Below are 25,466 nucleotides of genomic sequence, written 5' to 3' on the forward strand. Positions count from 1 at the left end.
GACCCTGTGCAATAACACACTTTGTTCATACTACCTTTATCAAAACATGACTGCGAACTACAGGTATGTAGGAATCTTGTGTGCGTTTCCTGTCAACTTAGTTTATAACTGGGACACAAAAGTTACAATCAAGGTGCCACAATAACTTTAAAAATGTTATTTTTAGTAGAGTTAAAATGTTCAAATCCTGCATTGGTTTTAATAGTTAAGTCACATGAAAAATAATGGAATATATTACCTAGGACATATGAACATAAATGACTGCACCCATTGCCAGAACATGCTGCATTGGTTTGACACTTTTCCTTAGTACACAGAAAGCAACAGCACCCAATAAGCCTGAGAAGAAATGCTGCTGTGTAAATACTGGCAACTATTCCTGAAAAAAGAATTATGGGATGTATACTCAGAAGCTGACCAATCCCATAATTTGTATTGCATAGGTCACAATCACACATATATATACACACACACGGAAGTGTGTGCATATATACATATGTATATACACACACACGCGCACACACACACACACAAAAGAATATATTAAGAAGACAATGAAGTCTGGTCACAGAGCAATTTACAGGCTCAATATATTTTTTTTCCTTTTTTTTTTACACTTTGTTTGAAAGAAAACTTCAGTATTTTACAGTCTTCAGTAGGCATTATATACACTGCACTTATGAAATCTAGAAAGTATTGAAATAGAAATACATTTCTGCAAACATTTGGGTAAGAAAACAAACCAAAATTTTTCAAAGATTTGTGCTATCTACATAATATTTTCTCTAAATCACAATAACTGTATCCATGGAATGTTCTCTAGAAAATGTCTTTTTTTTTTTTTTTTTAAACACCATGCACATTTTTAAGCAATTGTAACCCAAAATATCCCAACCTAAAACAATCTAACAATGTTCAGATTAAAAAATTTAAGTTTCAGATCAGATTTTAAAAAGATAAGTCTTTATCACAAGAGCTGTAATGATAACAATTACATGTTAAGGCTAAATTGGTTTTTTGTTTTGTTTTTAGAAACATTTAAAGACACGCTTCTCTCGTGGCTCTGCGTTATGAACTGTACTTACAGATGACAGTGCAGTGAACATAATGTTCAGTCCTACAGTCAGGATGCAGTTGCTCCTTCCCACTCCACAAGATACTGCACCTTTCCATCAAGTGTCACCCGACGAGCCAACACACGGTATTTTTCACCACAAGCTATTCTACCTGCTGCACCAAAATAACTAGTAATTGAGTTCTTTAGATGATTGAGCTGTAACTCCTGATCTGCTAAGTTATTAAGTATCTCTGTATTGAGTTCATCATACTGGTAATCTTCCTTGCTCTCATCATCTTTTACAATTTCTGAATTTTGAGTCTGGAGTGCTTTTCGTGGAAAGCGACCTCTTCTTCTCAAATGTGGTATTGCAGCAGGCCAAGTTCTTCCTGTACGAGTCCTTTTTCTTGAGTCAGATAAACTATTAAAAAAATACACCAGCATTAACTCTAAGAAAAAAACATTCAAAATGTATCTTTTATCATCAGTTATTCCCGCACAATTCAAATCACAACTTTTGCTCTATTCTTTCAGTGATAATAGTAGTTGTTATCTATACGTAATGATGACTAGTTAGGTGATGACCAACATGGCATTTGCCAAAGATTTACATAAGAAAAATTGTACAAATTTAACTAATGATACTAGCTTATGCCTAGCTATGGTAAGAAAGTATTTTGATACAGATGAATCCCAAATGAAAACAAATTTCTTCACAGGAATCTGCCCCAAATGTGCTGAGATTTATAAATTAAAAATACAGCTTTCTCACACAGGTATCACACTCAATTACAAAAAAAAGCTGTACTATAAGAGTTTGGGACTAGATGGCCGTAAGCAGAAGAAGGAATATATGCATACTTTTTTTCCCAAGCTGAATATATCTCAGCAAATTAAAACTTGGACATGTGAATGAATAATTGAAAAATCTATTTTACATGACTATTTCTTATAGTACACATTTGACATTCCAAAGATTTGTTGTATTTGGCCAGGAAAATATGTATATTGAAAACTCACACAGATTTGTTATCTGGTAGTGAAAACAGGAGCTTCTGGCATTATCCAAGAATAAACCATCATCCAAATATTAATTATCCAACATATAAAACCTTATGTAAAAACCTACATCTAGAATTTCCATATTCTAAAACAAGTCCTAAATTAAACAGTACGCTTACTTTGATGTTCAAGTCTGTTACGTAACATCATGAGGAAAAAAGGGCATATTTTTAACATAAAAAAAAATGGAATGAACTGCAAAAATACAAGAACGTGACTTAAGTCTTTACGTAATTGTTTCAGCATTCTGTAAGGCAGAAGAGTTTTTGAAGACAGATTATTTGTAGCAATAATGCACACAAAGATCCCTATGAAAGGACTTAATAGCATGAACCAGAAAGACAGGAGAAAATATAGACTGAGGATCCATCCACCAAATACACAGACTGAGGAATCATGTACCACGAGAGAGTAAAATTCAAGTAGCAATTTATTGTCATAAATGTGGGTCATAGTTATTTATGAAGACTGTGCCAAAAATACTTCATGCTCTATTAGACTGTAAAAAATTGCAGCATACTTACTGTTCTTTTACATGAGTACAGAAACCTACCAAAACAAAAACTGCTAAAATTAATCTGGGGTACATATCTGTTCTTTTCTGACCATTATTAGAAAATTAAGCTCAGAAAGTGTTTGTGGAGTTGACTTCTTTTCTGTAAAAGTAATTTAAGTATGCATTTTACATTACCAAAGAACAGCAGTTAGTACAAAAAACACCTGTGTTGTGAAGAAAGTTTTTTGTCTTATTTCTTTAGATTCCCCCAGCCAATTTATAGCTCTGCATCTCAGTAGCTCATTATACCAAATCCCTGTGAATTCCCACTTCCTCAGTGTTAGGTCCCTTTGTAATATCCTCAGTCCTTCTCCGACCAGTTCCAAAATATCCTTATCTCTATTTCACAGCTACTATAACTGCCTCACAACTTTTTTCAATCTCCCACCTTACCTTCTAGCTTTGCTTTGCCAAAACTTCAATTAAAGACAAGACAGAAAAGAAGAGCCACACAGCACTGGAAGTGTCTAGAATACAGATGATTAGAAAATTGCCTGCCTTACTACAAGTGAGTTGCTATTCTAGGTTTCTCTCTCATCCAAGCAAGCATCTTCTTGAAGCTTGTTAAAATGCAATCTCTTTGGAACTACCTGGCTCAGATTTAGTCAAAGTTAGCCAGAAGGTTCAAAACTCACTGAAAGCATAACACAACCTTGCTTTTCAAGAAGCCAGACTTAGAACATTAAACATTATGCTTTGGCAAGATACCTCTTGTACTATTTCCACAACTTCTGTTTATCAAAGGTGAACTACTGCTGAACCGCTTGCTTTCTGTTCCCCTGAACATTCCCCTGAAGATTTCCTTCTGAAAGTCTTTTTTAAAAATGAATATATTAAATCTCTTAATCGTTATAGCAGATAGAGTAATTGTACAATTACCTATAATGTCTGGAAATGCTAGATGAGGTAGTTTCTTTCATACTGGCAGCACCTGTGGATTCCACATCTGAGGTATTGGATGAATGTGCAGTTCCATCAGATCTCCTGGTATGCAAGATAAGGGTTGCCATGTAATGAAAATAATCTTATATTAAAAACTCAGCTGACATTTCAGAAGCAAACAAATAAATGACATGTTGTTAGAATAGCTTTACAGAGGTTTTTGTTTTGTTTTGTTTTTAAATTTACCCAACAGAGCAGGGTAATTCCAAGGCTGGGTTCTCTATCACTGGAACTGGTTCGTTATCCTAAGGAAAAAAACAAAGTATTTCAGATTAAGTTTGAATAGCTTATCAGTTTTGTTTGAGGGTAAATGGGGAAGGATATCACAATTTAGATTAACTGGTTATATTTTTCTTCAAAAATTATAATCCAGTTACAGCAAAAGAAAAGAAATATATCCAAAACCTTACCAGAGGAGACGACTCTGGAGTTTTGTGAATCATTTTTCTTGTATAGGGACCAGGTGGACGACCTACTGATTTTTTTTTCCCCTTTCTTTCTATACCATTACTTAATTCCCTAGAAGAAAATTTATATTTTGTTCTGTATTATTGAAGATAGTTTTCAGTGAATAAATGTTTTCCTTTGACAATGAATAAACATTGTGCTAAATAAACTTTTGGTGAACCAAAATTGTCATGTAAAAGCCACACATTTTGTCTCTAGAATAATACAACGGATACAAGATCTTTCTAGTGACATTACGGATTCCCTAATGTTGAAGAGGAATGGACACGTGTTAAATGTCGTTTACTCTTATGATCACACTTGGTAAAAGAGATATACTGATATAAGATACAGCTTCACATCATACTTTCTGTTGAAAAATCCAGTTAATATCATTGCATAAACGCACCAGAAAGGCAAGAGATACTGTCTCCCCAGTGGCAGCAAAGATGAGATACTTTGTATTGTTCTTACTGCTAAATATCAAGTTTTTTCAGAAGGATCATAATAGAAAACTAATAATCTTGAAGACCTTGTTCTCATAATCACCTTAAAGGAGAATATACAGCTAAATCAATTTAAAACTTAAAATATTTGCAAAGTGTACAAATAGCAGTCCACCTTTACAGTTATTTAAATAAATGTACATTAAACAATGAAAAGGACTTTTTTATAGGTACCAAAATATACTGCAAGTAGTTCCAGTTTACCATAACATTGCTAAAACCTTTGGATTATTTTACCTCACATCAGGAATTGGTTTAGATGATTTTCTGCCTTTAATTTTGAACTCATGAGAAGTTCCTTCCGGTTCTTTCTCAGCCTTTAAAGCAGCATTTGGTGGCACAGGAGGAACACGAATTCTCAAGCCAAACAAATGCTTCTTTTTCTTTATTTCTTTTCCAGACATAAACCTAGATGATTTTAAGTTAATTGTTAGAATTCTGACTCCAAGGAAAACAACATTAAAAATTATGCAAATACATATATATGTTCATGCAAAACAAATCTATGGTAAAATAGTAATACTCATCCTAATGCTATTTTATTCACCCTCTTCCTCTACTGCAATCCTCAGTCTGAAATACAGAATGAGAATTCAGAAGAGGATGGAAATTAAAAACTTTCTCATAATCTGTGTTCCACTCAAATAGGAATGGGATGTTATAGTTTGAAATAGAAACAGTATTCAATATGTCAGTATTATCCACAGCCAGAGTGATTATCAGGTTGACTGAGCAAAGGAGACTGAAAACTACAAACAATAAAACTGCAAACGTTTAGAACAAAAAATACCAACAACTTACATGGTCTTGTAATCATTTAATGCCTCCAGTACATGCTCATATCTTTCAGATTTTGGTGTATCTGCCAGCTGTGAAGTATTAAGAAATCATTTAACCTGACGAATTCTTCAGTAATAGAAAGATTCCAGTTACTTTGAGTCACTAAAATTATAGATTTGGATGTGAAGTACATTTATAAGGTATTAGTTGTGGAAACTGCCTAACCCCAAAAGGGTATTAGCCCATTACCCCATACATTCTGTAGTTCACATCCACAGAATTTATATTAGAATTAAGCCCAGGCCAAATAATTTACCTTTTACTTTTAAGAATTACAAGAAAAACATCTCTTAAATGTATTTTGGTATACTCAAAGAATGTAATACTAGTCTGCCCTCCCAAGGCTGCTAACAAGAGTTCCTCAGTAGCATTAAGTATTTCCAAACTAATTGAGATTGCAAGCAGAGTACAACTACATTGGCACAAAAACTTAACTATTTTATTGTTGTTTATTTTAACCAAAATCCTGCTACTGGACCTAATTCCCATTTTTTGCCTGCACTGGTGACTATAAAGTGGACATAACATTCATGTAATAGAGTTTACAAGATTATTTTTGTATTTAGACAGCTATTTTTTAAAGTAGCCATGAAGCTACCATATTTTCAGCTGTCATGACAAAATGCTCCAGAATTTATACCCAACTGGATCTGCAGTTAATTTATCTTCAATTATAGAACTGATGAACAGTTGATAAAGTTTCACTTTCAGTATGGATACTACAGGAGACTGTACAACACCTGCAGCTCAAAAAAAAGCCCTCAGACACTTTCTAAAGAATAAAATGGTGACCAAACAGAAGAGCTAGCACATTCAACCCATTTAGCATTTCTAAAAGCTAAATATAAACTCAAAAACGCACAACAATCTTTTAATATAATTTAGGGCAAGAGGGAAAGATTCACAGTCATTCTACTTGACTACCAAAGTTAGGGGAGAAATTTGACCGATTTTTCACAAAGTAACAACTGCTTTTAGGCATCTTTACCATATGCATTCAGTACAATCCACTGCTATCCACAGGTCTTGCAACTCTGCAGCACTTAGCTATAGAAAATTGCAATATTTTTATTGTATCATAAGTAGTAACATGATAAAAATACTGACTTCAGAGCTCTCATAATTCCACCAATTAATCCTAGCTTATCAATAATAAAAAGCTTTATCTCTTATTCAACTCTAACCAGCTAGAGAAATATGTCATTTTTGTAATATTCTTAGCTTGTCACTGTTAGAAAACTCATACCATCAGTACTGTATATGTTATTCTTTCTGCAACTAATTTTTGCTCAATAAAGAAACCAGATTAACAAAAAAACTTGCCTCAAATTTTTCAGGATACAATTTTTCCCAACTTCATGAGAGATATTTAGAAGATTATCAGCATAAACAGTCTTGAAGATTTCCTTACAGCTTTTACACAGTTACTCAAAATCTAGTCCATCAAAAAATGTAGCCTTGTGACTGAAGTTTCAATGGAGGTATAGAAGCATTGGTTAAGAAATTAAAAGTACCACTTAAAGAGGTGAGTTTTCTAATTTTCAATCTCCCCTCCCGTAAGATAACTGTTTAGTGAGTCAAATGGATGGAAAAGATCGAAGTCTTTAGACTGGCAGATGAACTGACCACTCGTGCTTGGAAGAGGGAGGAAAGAATAAATGTTTCTTTATAATAATTTGTCAGATTTTACACCTAAGAGACTTCATGCTAAATATACTCTGCATTCAGTTCTATATTTTCTACATTTTCTGGTCTGCACACATGAAAATATCGAAGAACTATGAGACAGTTACAAAAGAAAAGAAAAGTAAAACATGTATGCCACAGAATAAACAGTTGAGTATAAAAATAAAGTTGCCATACAAACAACAAAGTAATAGTTCAGTGGGTCACTTTAGAAATTCCATAGCTCAGAAAAACATACACTACTTGAACATCCAATTTTTGCAAGGAAATTGAACATGATCTTCTCATCATTTGAATTACCAGATTTTATGGTAATAATAGATTTAATATGCTCCATAAAGCAGTTCATAGGTCCCTAAACTCCCACTGACTTTCAGGACTCAGGAGTGAGGGGGGGGGGGGAAAAAGTATTCTAACTACTTACCTCACCAGGATGCAATCTATCCCAGTTTTCATTAATGTATGCCATGAGTTCAAGCTCCGAATCAAAGTATTTCTTCTTATGAATAACACTTAGGTTGTAAAGGCATAGATGTGCTATATCTACCCTAGAATTCAGAAATATTTGAATCAAAAACAACACAAAAGGTTTTCCCCAACTGCTTTTCTTTGAAATAATTTAGGAGAAAAGATTAGCACAATACAGTTAGACAAACACAAAGCATAACTTAAAACGCTCAGTCCAGGAAACAACATTATGAAATCTCCTACCCTTTTTCTTCCCAATGTGACTGCTTCAGCTTTGAATTGTACTTTCATTTCTGCCTCACCTCATTCTCATGATGTTCTTTTAAACTCCAAAACTGGTTTAAACCACATTACATTTAAATAATTCTAAATTTATACAAGTATTATCATGAATTAACATTTAACAAGGTCATTTCCACCTTATATTTGTTAGCATATATATCCATTAAACTGGATATTATTTCTAATACAAGCTACAGTTAAAAGACTTCAAACTAGAACTTAGATACTAGATATTAAACTAGAACTAGATATTAAATCTCATCAGGGAAACTACTATAAAATGTGTCAAGATGCTTACTATTGTACTCTGTACCTTTGGCTCATCTAACAACAAGACTCTAAACCTGCAAAAAGGACTTTTGTTTAGGTATCTCAAACTTCACATACACAAACAAGTATTTATTTGCAAATTTACTGAAAAATTCCAGGAATAAATCCTAAGTGAACGCAATTGCAAATATGTGCATGCATTTATGCATACACTTTGAAAGGAAAACTGTTCCGGTTCATACAAGAACAACCCAGGAAACAACAACTCAAGACAGCACGTGAATTTCCTTTTTTTTTTTTTTTTAATGAGACAAAAAAACAAAAAACAAACAAAACCAAAAAAAGCACACTATGTACACAACTCACCTTCCTGGTTTGTTTTAAACTTTCACTTACCATCTCAAGGGTAAACGCTTGAGGTATTCTGGTCCAGAACTGCAAACTGAGCAAATGAACGTATAAAACCTAAAAATATATACACATGTATATATACGTGTGACTAGGTGGTAGGTGTCTGTATAGAAGCACACACAAAAAAAATATTTTAACATATTACTTATTATGAGCTACCACCTCATCGTTCTTGACAAGACTCTTCACTTGCTTTTTTTTTTTTAAGACGGATTGGGGAAAAATGAAAAGCAAGCAGTCTAGAAACCCAGCCATACAGCATTTGATAGTCCTTTCATCCACCACCATCAGCTTCTACGATGCACCCTGTCTTCTACCTGACACAGCTATCCCTACTTTGTAAATTTTATGCTCCATGTCTTCAAAGTTAGCTCCCTCAACCTGTGACTATATTGGTAAAGATGTTCCCCAGTGTCCCCATTCCATTCAATCAAGTGAAGAAGCCTGTGCAAAAGGGTAAGCATGTGTTCAAAGGAGCATTTCCTAGGTCTTAGTTTGGTTCCCTCACACAAACATTTCAGTACAACTGAGGGGTAGAAGAAAACGTAATGAGATGCTCCTTGATTACTTTCTCAAATTCTCTCTCTTATCTGCTCCAAATACTCCAAATTCCTTTTAAAAGGAAAGCACAGACAAGCGCTCTTCTCCACTCATCACACATGAACAGAGGATGTAAAGAGTTGTCATCTAACTATCCCTCCTGTTTCTCCAGTTTCCCGTACTAATAGTTTCAAATAGTTTCAATAGTTTCAATAGTTTCTTTTCAGCTGGAAAAGAGCTGGTGTTACTCAGGCGAGCTGGATGGAGACAGGAGCACTGATGCACTACAGACAATGGAACAAGGGAAACAGTTGGAAAAACATTTTATTTACCCTGTTCCACTAATGGTCGATTTTCACACTGTTTCTAGGTCTTCCCTACAGCACACACGCTGACAGCCTACATCAAAGCATAGTGCCTATTGCATATGTGAGATTAGTCACCTAGACAGTGAGAACTTGAAAGCCCATATCTAGACTACAGGCCCACTAAAGTGTTCTGCTTTAACACTTCTGATCTCCCAATAGCCTATTGTATAATGGATCTCCACAAAAAGTCAAATCAATAACAGTTTAAAGTCAACTATCCATTGATTACATCTTCTCTGCCTCCTTTTTTTCCTTTTTAAACAGAGATGACAAAGTCCATTTTCTCGGCACCTGAACACATCTTTTATTTTCTATAATCTTCTATGTTAAACTCACCACAATGCTTTTGGAAAATACTGATGTATTACAGATGCCTTAATAAAAGCTCACCTATGACATACTCCCTCCACATTTTAAATAAAGACAACCGTAAAGTATAGTTCAAGTTTCTTACCTATCACCAAAAAGCATGGGCTTTTGGAGGCACTGCACGCAAGCCTCATGGAACCACTGCTTACATTTGCAGCACTGCAACATCTTTAAATACCAGCTTCACCAACAGAAAGAAAAACAAGACATGTTAAATGTAACAAAGAACCATTTCAATTTAAATTAAATAGCAAGGGATCTTCTGACCCAAACTTTCACTATTTATAAAAGTCACCCGTGTTACTGAAATATGAATATGAATGTTTCAGTAACACAGTTTCACAATGAACCATTAGTAGAAAAGTCTGACTAGAAGAGGCCTAAATAATAATTAAAAAAAAAAAAGAATTGAGTTATTTAAAAAAAATAAAATTGAATTTCCTCTGACCTTTTAATTCTTGATCATAAGAATTAAAGAAATCCATTTAACATTTAAATGCCTTCTCACATACTGGATTAGCTTCCTCGTCATTTTCTAAAGCAACAACAGTCGCATACGTCACAAACATTTGTTCTGAGAGTTCAACTATTTGAATCCTCAAACTGAGCCCCAGTTTAGGCTCTTTTTTTTTTTTTTTGGCCTTTTTCCACCTTCTCCCTTGAGAAAATGAACCATGCAAATTTGAAAGTTACATTTTTGTAAGTCTGCAAAATTCTCAAAGTTCTGCTATGTGAGTATAAACTCAAAATCAATCATAGAATGGCTCGGGTTGGAAGGGACGTTAAAGATCACCTAGTTCCAACCCCAAAAGCTTTACTTCTTTGTGGGACTCTGACTTGCCTTGACTTCAAATCTTCAGTGCTACTTTACTCATTCACTAATCCATGCAGTCACCACAGTATTCATTTCTATCTGCTTAGATGTCCTTACTCCTTGGAAACGGAAGAACCAAGGAAGGACTCTATAATGCCGTTAAGAGAAAAAAGAGCCAGCCGCTTATGGTAATAGCTACAATACAGGGCATCATGTTGAAGTAGAATCAGACAGAATCCTACCTCCTGGTATCCTACCTTATATTAATTCTGACCCTGATGTAAGGGAACAATTCAACATAACTTTACTCACATGAACAAAGACAGTGTAGCACCTGTGCAAATCTAGACAATAAAAGCAACAAAATACTCCTTTTTTCAGCGTGTCACTGTTTATATATACACAAACTTAAGTTATGTTTTATAAGCTTGTCTTTCAAAAAATACCCAAAAAACTTCACAATAAATACAGCTGTTTATTCTAACTGTATTTAATAAACTGATGTCCAGATACATTTACATTTCTGACTAATGACAGGTGTGTTAACATCAGAAAAACGTTGTCTACAACTGCAAGATCAGGAATAACTCCATCTGACCTCAAGCATAGAACAATAGAAATGCAACAAAATTATATTACTGTTTGTTGTAGAAGGGGCTTGTTTTATTTTCTGTCACATGACAAAATTAAAACAAATTGAATGGGACAATGAAAGACATTAATAATATATTTCCCAGGAGATATTTTTAAAATAACAGTATGAGTAATTAAAAATTCCACTCCACATCAACTTTAATACCTATATACAACAGAAACAGCCAATGTAACAAGTAAAAGTCTACAGGATCAGGGTCAAAGTTTGCAGCTTTATTATGGAGAAAAGTGCTTGCATAGTTATCTGTTTACTTACTCTCCAGGTCCTCCACAATAGCAGTAGCACTGCTGGACATTGGTTTTATGGCCTGCGTCCCATTCAAGGTCTGTTGCGTTATATGGTAATGTTTGTTTCATGACTTGCAGTGCTTTGGCATTTGGTCCTTTCTTAAGCGCACCACCTCTCTGAGCCAAAATAAATACACTAGTTTACAAAAGTAATCATACATTCCTGAAACTTTCAAATCCTTTAATTTGAAAGTTACAAAAGTTTGTCTATAATCAAATAAAGTGCTTTCACCTATCCTTATGCCTTAATATACCAGCATATTTTCAAAAAATGAAATGAAAAAGGAATGTCATCTATCTCTAAAATAAAGATTAATTCCCAAAATACAAAACTTTTTCATCCAGATCAAAGTTAACAAGAGAAGTTGCTGAAAAAATGCTGTATTATTTGCTGGTTTCAAATTCAAACAAGTTATGCGAGCAATTTGGGAATATTAAGAAGAGTTTTTTCTAGGAACATACCTTTGTTGTTGTTGCAAAAACACACTGTCGACAGAGCCATTTATCATCTGAATCAATCACACTGGAATCAATATTTGGTGTGTGACACAGCTGATGATAACCTATATTAAGTGTGATTAACCAACATAAAAAAAAGGCAAAAGAAAAATAACTACATATAATTTTAATCCAACTATAACACATTATCCTTTGCCAAGTGCCAAAACTCTGATCAAAAAACAGTAACATTCAAAATGCTCCTTTAAATTTTCTCAGTAAAAAAGTAGCTTTACTTACAGAAGAGGTGTTAGTTACTTTAACATGTATTATAATTATTCACTGAATTTTTAATAGCCTCTAAGAGCTACAAAACTTAAGATTAGTTGAGCAATCAGTGATAGCCATGTAAATATCCTCCTCCATGAAACAAATGCCTTTTAAAATGCAGGAAATAGGAAAAAAAATCTAGTTACCTTGCCCACATTTATCACATATAACCATTTCATTCGGTGCTTCTGAATACTCTTCCTGACATATTGTACAGACCATTTCCCCACTTTCAGTGGCTCCTAGAAAAAGACAAAGGTATGATTTTTCCCTCTCCAGACTACATCTGCAGTTGGAACTGTCATCACATATATGCTTTTTTGGTAATGAGTTACAGATCCATGAATTGTAGAAACAGATTGCTATTGAGCCAAACTCCCTAGCAAAAAATAAATTCACACATTCTGAACAGACTTTAAGTATCTTCATCACTTATCATAGGCTGCCGGATAGATATAGGCTATATATTGCCTATTGACTATGTATTCCACGATTCCTCAATATAAACAACAAAAATTAAATATTTGAATAAAGAATATAAAAGCAGACTGAAAAATATGCATCGACAAATCCTATCTGGACAATTGACAGATATGTTTTGTATTCAAAGCAGTTTGCATCTTCCTATAAATACTAAATGCACAATTTAGTGCATGACTTTTTAATAGATCTGCCCAAAGTGCTTTAAATTTTAAATTTACAACACACTTAGGAAACATGTTATTACTTCTTATAAATATCTGCAAGCAAACAAAAGCACACAATAACTGTAGAGGTTAAGAGAAATGTTAGCTTTTAGACTGGAAAAAAAAAAGTACATCTTGCTTCAGTTACACCACATAACAGGGTAAAAATACGGATTAAAATACAAGCTATTTAATCTACTTGTTATCATACTCATGAACTAACATTTGACTGTTACCATAAATGACTCAAAGATCATAAATTAGTGCCATACAAAAAAATTTAAAATCTTCTCAGAAATAAAACATTTGCTATTATGAATGCAAAGCTTTTCCTCTTCACAAATAGTGTTTAAATATCAAGAATCAGCAGGAGACAGATCAGCTTTCCATTACTATTTCATCATCATGTAAAAGTAACTGATTTTCACACAATCAGATGAAACTCACTGAAATTCTCATCCATGCTTTACTAGCATTAGATTATTAAAGCACTTGCTAGTCCCAAAATATCTGAAAAACCAAAGTTAATACAAAACAGACATCTCACCTGATAATTGAACATTTCTTTACAATACTTAAATACCCCCATACTTTCTTATGTGAAAGAGTATGGTGCTATTTTTAAGCGTGAAAAATCCATTCAAATGCAGGATCTTCCAGTCTTTGGTTTCTTTCTACATTATGCTGTTTCAACTGAAAACAACAGGAAGTCAAACTCTGTAAATGAGGTCCTGGAGTCTTCTGTTAAGACAGCATTATACTCTATTCCCATCCAAATAAACACAAACGTGATTATTTTTAGAAGTGTTCTACCCTTCCTGCACATAGTTATGGGAAAACAAACAAACAAAAAAGTAACTTCGATGAAAAGAGTTTTTGAAAAGAGGTGAGGCTTTCTGTTTGTTTTTTAATTTGCGTAATTCATGACCCTGGGTCACATTAAAACTATATTGCTCTTTAGGAAACAAGCATACAATACAATCGTTTTAACAGATATAATAATCTAAACAAAATACCAAACAATGACCACTTCACTGAAGTCCTTGCCTGTTTGTATGTCCTTCCAGAGAACCCAGGATTTGGAACTGTCTTCAAATATAATGAAGCAGTTCTGTTTCAGTTTATTTATCTGAAAAACATGAATACAGTGGAGGCCATGAGTAAAAGGACTAAGTAGAAGTATTTAATCTTAAGTACGTGAAACAATAACGCTGTCTTATTTAACCAACATATACTGTAAGACTCTATTGAAGTTAAACAGCTGTTTACCTTTTTGATAGTTCCAAGATAAAACAAGCCATCTGACCATCTAGCTAGGACATCCTGACCTTCTTCAAATTTACACAGTGGCTTTTTGGCTTTCTGCCCATCACGTAATGACAGCTTGGTCAAGGATGCTGAGGTCTTATGGCTTCGACGTAAAGGAGACCGCTTATGGACCAGTGAATTACCCACCGCTGTAGAGTCTCTGAAAGAAGAGAAGCAAGAGAAAATGTAAACAAAACTATAGTAAAGTAAGAAAACTGTTATTTTAGATATTAATGATTTACCGATAGAATTCACTTAGCTACCTCCAGAACTTCAGTTACCTAAGAAGCTGGTCGTATTTTCAGACTCTGTTGCAGAGACTCCACAAATTTGAAAGAGACAAGTTTGTATAAAAGAAGAATCTTCTATGACGCTAACATAAATAGGGATGGGGACACTCAAACAACTTTTCTGCTCAATCTCTTCATAAGGGTACCAGAAGCATCAGAGAATACATCAAAACATTCAATGGAGGATTGCTTCTGCAAATATGAATCACGGTAGACACTATCAGAGTTCTAGAATTCCAAGGAAACTAAAAGGGTCCTAAGACAATTCTACTACCCCAGGAGTGAGAGCATCAGTCTACAGTTAATGTGGTGCACAGCAGTTAGCTACTCAGGGTAGTAAGACATGGTGTATGGGGGAACAGTAGGTTGAGCATTATGCTAACTCAAGGTCTAAGTTAACTCAGATACACCCAGTACTGTAACGTGTTTTGCCACTAAACGTAGCTGTAGAGGTTTCCAGCACAGGAATGACTTCCACATGTTACATTTCTAATGTAAAACAGTTTACTTCTACGTTAGAATAAGAAAGGAAAAGTGAGGTCCTTTAGCCTTTCTTCACACATAAAATCAAACTTATACAATTACTAGAATCACCATTTCTTTTTTCCCCCCTCATGATTCTGCAATATAAGTTCTGCTGCTTCCCACGTGAAAGCTATTTAATGTTAGCACTGCTTTTCCCAAGTCCTACTGCACCAAAAGAGGAGCAGCCAGCTGGTCAAGGGAGGTGACTGTTCCCTTCTGCTCTGCCCTTGCGAGGCCCTACTTGGAGTGCTGCGTCCAGGTCTGGGGCCCTCAGCCCAGCACAAGGAAGACATGGAGCTGTTAGAGCAGGTCCAGAGAAAGCCACAACAATGATCAGAGGGCTGGAGCACCTCTCCTATTGGGACAGGCTGAGAAAGCTGGGGATGTCCAGCCTGGAGAAGGCTTGACCTTATTGCAGCTTTTCAATACTTTCAGGGGCTTATTCAAAATAAGATGGAGAGCAACTCTTTGCTCAGGCAGATAATGACAGGACAATGGGGAATGGTGTTAAACTAAAAGAGGGGAGATTTATATTAGAGGTTGGGGGAAATTCTTTACTACAAGGGTGGTGAGGCACTAGAAGAGGCTGCCCAGAGAAGCTGCAGATGCTCCATCTCTGGAGGTGTTCAAGACCAAGCTGGATGGGGCCCTGGGCAACCTGATCTAGTGGAAGGTGTCCCTGCCCATGGCAGGGGGTTGGAATTAGAAGGAACCTTAAAGACCATCTAGTTCATGTCATTCTAGGATATGATTCTATGATACTACAGCCTCTGATAAAGAAGCCAGGATGCAGGCAGCATTCAAAATATAAGTTTATAACAAGAGAATTGCTGTAGCTTAGCCTGTTAGCCTGGGTCATTTTACTTCTTAAGAATAACATTTGCAGTCTTTCCCCCCAACAGTGCCATCAGGCATTGCATAAAAATTTTCAAACTATTAGACGCTCCAGGTTCTCTTTCTAACTGCAGTCAGTCCAGAGCTTACTGTTTCTCTCCCCATTGTATGTTCTCTTTGCACTGGATTTCACTTGTCATTTCACTACCCAGCTATTCAGTAGGTTGTTCTTCTGTTTGGCCAGGCACCTTCTGCATTGTTCTGAATAAACTCATATCCTTAAAGTACTTCATCATTTGAACTCACCATCTTCTGTACATCACTGCAAGATTTTAACCCTTCTCTTGTGCATTAGCTTTAGTTTTTGGAAAAGCCTTTGAAACATGCTGTCAGCCCTTAACATTTGTTGCTGCCACCTTCTATTCTCTCCTTTGTATCTGTACAAGCATTTACATACCCAAGTACCAAACAGGCTCTGAAACAAGTGTGTCTGAAGTCAGCCAGTAACCTGAGGTTGAAGATTAAAACCTCAGTTCTCCCAACTCCTCTGACTACATAAATGCCCAAGCTGGCATAAAGCAAGCAATGTTCAAAGGTTAGGCAAGGTTAGTTCAAAACAACCTAGAAATAGCTGTGAACCAAAAACTGCTTTTTTTTGGGGGGGAAGGAATCATCATTAGGAAGTATCAAAGTATTCTGGTACTACAAGTTACATCATCACATCTATGAACTTGATTTAGGTCAATACAATGCAGTGGGTATTCTAAAACACCCAAAGCAAATTGACTAGTCTAGTGTACCTTGAAACCGTTTAATGCGTGTATTGACAGAACAACTCTTCTAGACATTCAAAGGTGTTCTTTCCAGCTTTTTATTCAGTTTGATTTATAGGACTAGAGAAAGTGGCTGAAAAGTAGTAACAGTGTCTCTTCTGTAACAGCACATGAAAAGGGTCTGAAAGATCTTGGACACAGTAAGCAAAAAGACAGTCAGGTCATTTATTATATATAATCTAGTACAGATTTCCAATTAAAAAAGCAAATCAACAAGCACAATATTTTGAGTTTTACAAAAGAAATGATCATATGCTTGTGAAGACTTCTTTAGTACAGAAAAATTTGTCCCATAATTCCAAAGTATAACTTCAGTGACTAACTTAAGTGCCTAGTGCATCATTTCCTAGTACAGAGCACTTCTACAAGGAGTCTATACATGGCCTTGTACAACAGCCTAAATTCACAATAGATGCTTCAAACACCGAAGGATCTTGACTCACACACCACAAAGGTCTGAGCCAATGAAGCAGTCACCTCTCCCCTGTCCACACTGACCGCTCTATGGGAGACAGCACTGCTGAAGCGATGACCGAACAGCTCATGAAGTAGCTCCTGCTGAGGCAGTTTCGGGTGTAACTTGATGTGTAGACAGAAAACAGGGTTAGTTGGAAAACAGGCTGACAGTTGCTGTTAAGCTTAGCAGTTGCTTTCCACATGGATCAGAAATTCCTCCTCAGTGAAACATGTCCTCAGTGTTTTAATGGAGATCAAGTGGGAACAGCCACTGTTTTAACTGGTTGATTTTAATTAACAAACCATTACCAGAAAGTTACACTAACCACTAAAATCAATTTTTATAGGATGTTAAATGAAAATGCAAGTTAGATCAATTTCAAAATGGCAAGGAATTAATGTAAGTGTTCCACATTTTTAAGGAACTTGCTTTCAGGTCTTCCCTAATGCTACCTCCATAGCATCTTCCCACCAATTTATAGGATTACCAATAAAATCAGTAACATTTAAGTAACAATTTACTCACCATCTTAAGATTTCCCTTCTAGCACTTCTCACTGCACAATGTTCAATGTCTTACTTCTCCCCCGCCCCAAAAAATGCATCTAATATAAAAAACTTACTTTATCTCATTTAACTTGCACAACTGAGCTATGTTGCATGTCATACAGAATGTCCAACTTAAGCATGTATTAAGCTTTATATCTTTTATTCAATACTGTTTATATGCTGTGGCTCTACTCTTATTCAAGCACTTAAAGTCCAAAGAAAGTACTTACGTACCCATGCAATTCTTCACTAGTAGGGGAATTCAGTCTGCATGTTGAAATATGCTTCAAAATAGGAAATGCACTTTGACCATTCCTTCATAAGGTAATCTCATGAAGTACTGAGAACACTCATTTTTTCACCTCAGGGTCTTGATCATAACCATACATATTCTCAAGCAAGACAAGCAGAAGCCTTTCTACTCATCTACTTAATGAATTAAGTTACAGTAACATGCTGCAGTAGGAGGAGGTCACTGTCATTCTTTGTCAACTGGAATGGCAAATTCCCTCAGAAAGTAAGCTACCCAAAAATCTGGTTCAGTAAGCGGACTGAACCATGACACCCTATTCATAGCATTGTATCTACTAAAATGAAAATTAGAACTTGCCAGGTATCTTTACTGGACATTAGAAAGTGAATGTTCATGCAGCGCCTCTGACTCCCATTTCTCCCCAAAAGCCCTATAAGAAGACATAGGGAAGCCAGGGAGAAAAGATGGGAAGAGGATGGCAGCATTCACCCTCTTGTTTCCAAGTACCAGGGTAGGTCACTCATACTTCTGTACTTTTTCAGTTTCAACAGCTGCTCTGAAGCACTGCTGTTAGGAAGAACTCTCCAGTTGTTTCTCCAGGCAGCGCAGTTCACTGGTTAGTTTCACGGAATGGTTTATCAGCAAAAGAGAGCACAAGCAAACAAGCAGCTTGGGACAGGAACTCCCTCAGCTGGCACTGCCAGAGCATACCACTGAGCACAGAGCATCTCGCTGACAGCCCAGGCAACTTCAAGAAGCTTGTTTCAGAAGGACTGCGTGATACACAAATACTTCACCATTCACGGTTAGAGGTGATCGCTACCCTATGAGCCCAGGTTTTGAAAAACAATTCAAAAACATTGTTAGCAATTAAGCATCCAAAACATTAACAGAAACTTTTAATTCACTGAGAACTTACAGAAGGAGGACCTGGAGATAATTTGTTTATTCCCAGTATATACAAGCCACACTGAAGGGAAGCCAAGCTTAGATAGTCCAGCAGGTTTAGAAGGAACTCAGTCTGGAAATGGCACACATTTTTAATATTTACTTGTATATACACACTGCATCCTACTGAGACAACTCATAGATCCCAAAGCTGCCTCAAAACTGGAAAAGGCGATATCACACAAGTTCATTCACTAGACCTTCCTCTCTTATAATAGAGATAATAATTTTATGTTCTGATCAGAAGTAGCTTCACCCTTTCAGTTTCAACTGTTGTGTCTAGAATTAGATGAAATGTATGCTTCCATTAACCTTTAAAAAAACGGAACACACCCTCAGCTATGAATAAGGGTTGTAAAATGCCAGTGGTCTGTTCTGCTCTTTAACACAGGACAGTTAGCATCTCACAGGGACCAGAGGGGGAGCAGAGGGGAGAGCCTAACAAAGACTGGGAACACACCAAACAGTACAGTTTCGTATGACTGATCCAACACAGCAGCTTGCTCCCCTCCCACCAGCTCTGGGATAACAGGCTGACTTCTCCATAAGCTTCCTATCCATTTTCTCCCCCCTTATTGTGGATTATTTTTCTGATACGTTAAACAAGTTCAAGCACCTCGCAAAGGTGGCTAGACAGGTGAACAGCAGGTAAGCAGCAAGACCTCACAGCCAGAGGGTGGCAGAAAAGGGGAATTAATCTCTTCTGGGAGCCACAGTCTTAGCTCATTTACCCAACACTGCATAACCAAGTCCAAAGCCATGCTTCCAATGCAGCTGCTAGCTTGCAACTGCATGTTTCTTCTCCCTTCCTTGCACCATCTCTCCCATTTATCAGATCTAACGCTGAACAATATTAGAATCATAGAATGGCTCTGGCTGGAAGGGACCTTGAAGATGATCTAGTTCCAACCCAAAATACTAACTCGCTGTGGCAGCGAAACCCCTTCCCCCAAACAAAAAGATTCTGCTGGGCCATGAGCAAAGACAGATGTAGTAGGATACTTCCCACACTTGCCCCGAATCCAAACATACAATCAGTTTGATCCAAAAAACCTAGGAAGTTCACTTCGCTTGTGATAGTGGCAAATTTGTTGCAGTAGTCACTGTTCCAATCATACAGAAACACATTATATTAGGAAGTTGGTATACTTATAAGCAGAAGCTCCAATACATGTCTAAACATAGTCTGTCCTTTTGTACTGATTCATGGAGCCACTTCCAACGTGCTGTGTCACAGAACACATACAAGGTGTACTTTTAGCACCTTACCTTCACACTATTTTATGTTCTGGTATGATGAAAAGCCTAAGCCACATCACTAATGTGCAGGAAAAAAGGATAATCGGAATCTAACCTGGGCATACCTCAACCTAGAAAAACAAATAGCAATGGTTGTGGGAAAAGAAAAACATTCTCAAAATTGTTCCACTAACCCAAGTGAGGCTAACCAGCCTGTGGTTCCTGGGTTGACATTTTGGCCTGTTCTGAAGATGGGTTTAACATTTGCTATCTCTAGTCATCGCTGACTATCTCTGTTCTCCACTACCTCAGATGATAAAAAGCAGCTCCACAAGAACATCAGTTACCTGCATGCTCCTGAAAGCAGCCCATCTGGTCCCACAGTTCCATACGAGTCAAGTTCACATTCTTATTTAAACATGTGCGGCAAGCCCATTGGAAGACCACGCAAGCAAGCCATGCTAAACAAATCCATCAAGGGTGGGGAGGTTAAAGTATCATTTAAAGCGTGAAGATTCAGGCATGAAGGTTTCAGGGCACCCACTTTCTAGATGAGCTGCTCCATGGTAGCAAGATGAGAAATTTTACCTTGTTTACTTCCCAGCACTACTCAGGTTTAACATAATAGTATTCATCATCATCAGAAGTGATTTCCATGCAATACATTACTTACATTGCTATCCCAATAGGGCAAATGTGTTTTTTTTAATCATTTGAAGAAGACTTACCATCATTTTGGCTATGATTTTCACTCCAAATTACTCTGTATGGTTAGACACTTTCAATAATTTTATGCTAATGACAGAACATCTTTTCACTAGTTTTTTTTTAAAGTACTTCTGTCCTTTCAAAAGTATATCCGTTACATTATTTGATAAAAGTACTAAGTTCTGCCTTTTTCCAAAAATGTGGTACTAAGAACTAGAAGAGGCATAAGCCAATTCAGCTGATGAGCAGCTGAGTCCATGAACTGAGCACTAGAACAAAGCTTGGCCAGAAGATTGAAGGGAAGTGACTGTTCCCTTCTACTCAGAACTCTGAGAGCATGAAGGATATTGCATTTGGGGTTTCCCAGTGCAAAATAAGATACAAAACTAGCATGCGTTTGCTGTAGGGCTACCAAGACGACCAAAGACTGGAGCACTTGGCCTGTTAGAAGAGGCTGAAAGAGCTGGACTTATTTGGCCTGCAGAAGAAATGGCTTCAGAGAGACCTAACAGCAGCCTATGAGAGGATCAGCAAGATGGAATTAGCCTCTTCACAGTAGCACATGGCAGAAAGACAAGACTTCATGTATGTAAGTGGAAGAAGGATGTTCTGATGAATATAGGGGAGAAATTTTCCCCCCATAAAGACAGTTTAGCAGTGAAACAGAGGCCTAGGGAGATTGTGTGGCCTCCATCACTGGAGGCTTTCAAGGGCTGACTGGATAAGTCGTTGAACAACCTGGCCTGGTGGCTGAAGATGCACTAAGCAGAACTGGGGACTTCCCAAGATCCCTTATGACCCAAATCATCTTCTGATCTTATGAAGTATGACTCTCCTTAATAGGACCGATTCATACCATGAAAAGGAAGAATGCATTTATCCCAGCAGCTGCCTGGCCCTATAACAACATAAACATTTCTGATTTTGGTTTTATTTGATCGAGTCCTTCTTCAAGAAACAACTAGAGGTATTTTAATTCTGTTTGACATGTAAAGTTAAAGTATTAGTCCTTAGGTCTTCATTAAGGAAGAACATATTTCCCTGCATATTGTAGTACCTTGGGAGGTCGGGTGGGGTAGTCCTGTACCACCCCATTTGTTCTGTAAAAGCCATTTGTTTTGGGACTGATCATGTGTTTATACACAAAAAGAGGAAGAAGGTAGCATTAAGGAGAGAAGAGTATCAGGTTCTCAAATCAGATCTTCCCTTAAACATATACTTAGCCCCCCCTTGAACATAACAACTGCCTTTTGGGTTTCCACAGTATCCAAATACAGCATGCCCAGCAGTGCACCTAAGGGAGCATAGAATGAGCAGGCACCCAGGCTGTAAAGATTACAGACAACACACTGACTTGCACTGGAGGGAAAAAAAAAATCACAGGTGATCAAAACTCATGAAGATAGACTTATTTTAAATTTATTACCATGGAGCACTCATAAAAGTCAGTTCTTGTAAGAAACCTTTCAGAAATAAATCTAACTAAAACATAAAAAATAAAGTATTATCCCCGGGTATTTTAGTGAACAAAATATGCCCAGACTCAACAGGAACACTCATCACTAGTTATCATCTCTGATAGAAAATCAAGCCTCTCGACTTCACTCAACAATAGAGATTCTACCTTCTAGGAAGAAGCCATCAGCTTGAAACGAAGGTTGTTTAAGGTACAAATTAAACTGGTTTCAGTACTTCCACTAACAGGTATCACCCTGCCCGGAGACCTTCCAGCAATACCTGTGGTTTTATAATTCTTCTCCTATTGTGCTTTACTCAAAGATACATCCCCTCCATTTCCTGCAAGGAAGGTCTGTAAAAAAGGTTAAACCAACTGCAGCAAGCTCAGAGGCAGTCACACAAAAAGTACTATCAAAAACTAAGAATTCATTCTGGCTTTCACTTACTTGTTTCTTCCATACAAACTTCTTCCTCTACTCCCCATGTTAGTTGTGCAAAACGTGCTTTAAAGCAACTTGAAGTGTCTCAGGTACTATCTTTATTCACACCTATCTCCAGGAAATACAGATGCCCACTGCCTAATAGCAAATGAACTATGGCTACTTGTTACAGCAGCTTTTCTCATACTTCACCTGATCTCCTAATGCAGTGAAGAACAAGCATATCTGAGTTCAGTCTTGATACTAACTAGCCACATGTATCACCTTCAACTAGTTAGAATCTATACACACACCTCAACTGCTAACCAACTATACCAAGCCAACTTTTAGAACCAACTGACACTTTTTAAGAATTCGTCCTGGAGTACATATGTAGTTTCTCTAAGAATTGTCTTTCACATAACTGACAAAATGTGAGTTAACTGCAGAAAGCATTACTGTTAAACTCTCACTGTAGATGCACATTTCACTAGCTTGTAGCTCCTTGCAAAGAGCCATCCTTCTCTCTCACTACTTTATTATTCACTTTCTTACATTTTACTTTCAATCTTTGTACCCCCTTGTTCTCTTTTCTCTTAAGAAGAAACTAAGTGTATTAACCTCTTTCCCAATACTATTGTTAACTACGTTTTTTCTCTTCTTCCAATAGATTTGTAATTTGAGCTCTCAGAAGAGGGACAAACATTAGGTTGTTAGCTTTTAGCAACCTGATTATAGACAACAAAAATCAGGGAACCTGTTTTCTTACTATTCCATGCTTTTGCCAGCTTAAACACAAGACATTTATCACGTTCCCTTACATTGTAAACCAGGAAAAAAAATCATGCGATTATCCATCACTGTGTATGGCCTCTTATTAACGAGCTGGGCCCAACCACCAGAAACCCACGGAGCAAGCAGAACGCTACACTGCCTCCCCAGCAGGCCCTTCCTTGCACGCCGAGGCCTCCTCCTGCACGCAGCACCCAGATGCTCTGTGGGGTGACGGCCCCTGCTGTCCCGCCGCCGCCCGGAGCCGTATTGTTCTCCCCGACTACCAGGAGCACCGACCCTTTCTCCCTACGGCACTCGAGCAGGGAAGCAGAGACAAGGCGTTCTCGGGGCAGCTCCCCGAGGCAGCCCGGGGGCCGTGTTTCACGGGCTGGGAGGGCACGCTGCTCAGCCTGCCGGCCGCGCTGCTGACAGAGCTGGAGGTGAGGCACCGCAAAAACCAACCCGAAGTTACCAGCGAGCACCGCCACCGCCTCTTTTGTGTCGCTCCCTTCACACGTGAGCGAACGTAGCCATTTCGGCCAATGCCCACGGACCGAGAGGGAGGAAAAAATAAAAAGACAGAGCACAGCCCGTGCGAGGCCCCCGCCCGCCGCCCCCTTCCCTTTGTTGCGGCCCCGCTGAACTCCCCGGGCCCCCTCAGCCCTCGGGGCGGGGATGGGGGCGCCGGGGGGGCGCTGCGGGGCCCGAGCTGCCGCCCCCTTCCCAGCCCTTCCTTCGCTTCCTTCCCTCCCCCGCCGCCCCTCCTTCCTCCTCCTCCCCCCTCACCTCATTCGGTCCCCCCAGTGGTGCCAACCGCCTCATACAGGGAAATCGCCGAGCGCGGCAGCGGCCTCCCCCCGGCGGCCCGGGCCCTCGGTGCGCGGCGGGACCCCCCCCGAGCTGCGGCCCTGGCGGACGGAAGGGCGGGGGAAGGCTCAGAGCCGCCTCAGGGCCAGCCCAGCCGCGGCGCAGCCCCTCGCCATTTTTGTTTCCCGCGGAGGAGCCGCTGGTGCATTGTGGGAGCACAAAGGGCCGCCGCCCCGCCCCGCCCCGCCCGCGCCGCCAGGCAGCTCGTCGGCCAGGGGGCGGTGCGGAGCGGCGGCGGAGGGACACAGGTGGAGGCGAGCCGCTGCCTCCCGCGGAACAAAGGCGGACTACTTTAGGCGTGCGCGCCGCGCTGTGTATCCATGCGCTCGGTGCGGCGCTGGGTAGGGCCGCGCGCCGCCCTCCGCTCGCGGCCGCCGCCCATTGTTCCCGCCGCACCTGAGGGCTCCCCGCCTGGCCGGGGGTCGGGGCCGACCGCACGGGGACGGGGATCCCGGGCGCGCTGGGTGCCGCCGGGAGCGCGGCCCTGACGGCGGGACGCTGCCATTTTAGGAGCCGGGCTCAGCTTCAGTTTCTGCTCGCTTCCACCGCTATCGGGCTGCCCCTTACCAGCGGTGTAAGCTCAGCCGGGGTCGGCGCGGCGGGTGCCCGCTGCAGCGGTGACACACACTAGGAAATCTGCCCCGGTCCCCCAGGGGCGGTTATTCGGTGCCGTTCAGAGCTGTAAGCGGTGCCGAAGTGCAAATACCTGCCGGAGCGGACCCTCAGCTACCGCAATGAGCAGGGCAGAGCTGACCTCGGTGCAGCGGAGGGCCGGTTCCTGATCCCGACCCCGTCCCGCCTGTGCTCCCTCACACGGTTCGGGTCCCAGCGCTGCCTCCTGTCCCGGGACGAGCCTGTGGAGAGCAGACGCCGGGTCAGCCTGGCAGCCCTCCGGGGCGGGAAGCCTGGCAGGGCACATGAGTACCGCTTTCCTGGCTAGCCCCTAGGTGCAGCAAAGTAAAACAACATCTATGGGCCGCATCTCTTCTTG

The 25,466-nt window shown here is 38.9% G+C and overlaps 1 protein-coding gene across 3 annotated transcripts; it reads right to left on the reverse strand.

Moving 5' to 3' along the window:
- Nucleotides 1-565: 565 nt before the first annotated feature.
- Nucleotides 566-24,693, reverse strand: MTF2 (metal response element binding transcription factor 2). 3 transcript variants are annotated; one of them, XM_080602910.1, is made up of 15 exons: nucleotides 24,395-24,693; nucleotides 14,284-14,482; nucleotides 14,062-14,143; nucleotides 12,475-12,570; nucleotides 12,023-12,123; nucleotides 11,529-11,677; nucleotides 9,890-9,985; nucleotides 8,513-8,581; nucleotides 7,521-7,644; nucleotides 5,372-5,439; nucleotides 4,808-4,978; nucleotides 4,028-4,136; nucleotides 3,804-3,862; nucleotides 3,555-3,659; nucleotides 566-1,478 (listed from the first exon to the last, which is right to left on the reverse strand). In XM_080602910.1, exons 1-15 carry the CDS (start codon nucleotides 24,397-24,399, stop codon nucleotides 1,124-1,126), a joined length of 1,788 nt encoding a protein of 595 aa, XP_080459036.1. In that variant the 5' UTR covers nucleotides 24,400-24,693; the 3' UTR covers nucleotides 566-1,123. The 3 variants fall into 3 exon arrangements, with proteins under 3 accessions (XP_080459036.1, XP_080459037.1, XP_080459038.1); XM_080602911.1 differs by lacking the exon at nucleotides 24,395-24,693 and adding an exon at nucleotides 17,252-17,383; XM_080602912.1 differs by lacking the exons at nucleotides 14,284-14,482; nucleotides 24,395-24,693 and having other exon boundaries at nucleotides 14,031-14,137.
- Nucleotides 24,694-25,466: the final 773 nt, after the last annotated feature.

This window comes from Anser brachyrhynchus (assembly GCF_964034855.1).
Source record: "Anser brachyrhynchus genome assembly, chromosome: 8".
Classification (NCBI taxonomy): domain Eukaryota; kingdom Metazoa; phylum Chordata; class Aves; order Anseriformes; family Anatidae; genus Anser; species Anser brachyrhynchus.

Bases quoted from the DNA above. Each gene is read 5' to 3' on its own strand.
- MTF2 (XM_080602910.1), bottom strand. The intron at 4,137-4,807 runs GTAAAATAATCC...ATTTTCTTCTAG, and splicing joins AAACCAATTCCTGATGTGAG to GGAATTAAGTAATGGTATAG. The intron at 1,479-3,554 runs GTAATTGTACAA...TTTTTTTAATAG, and splicing joins AGCATTTCCAGACATTATAG to TTTATCTGACTCAAGAAAAA.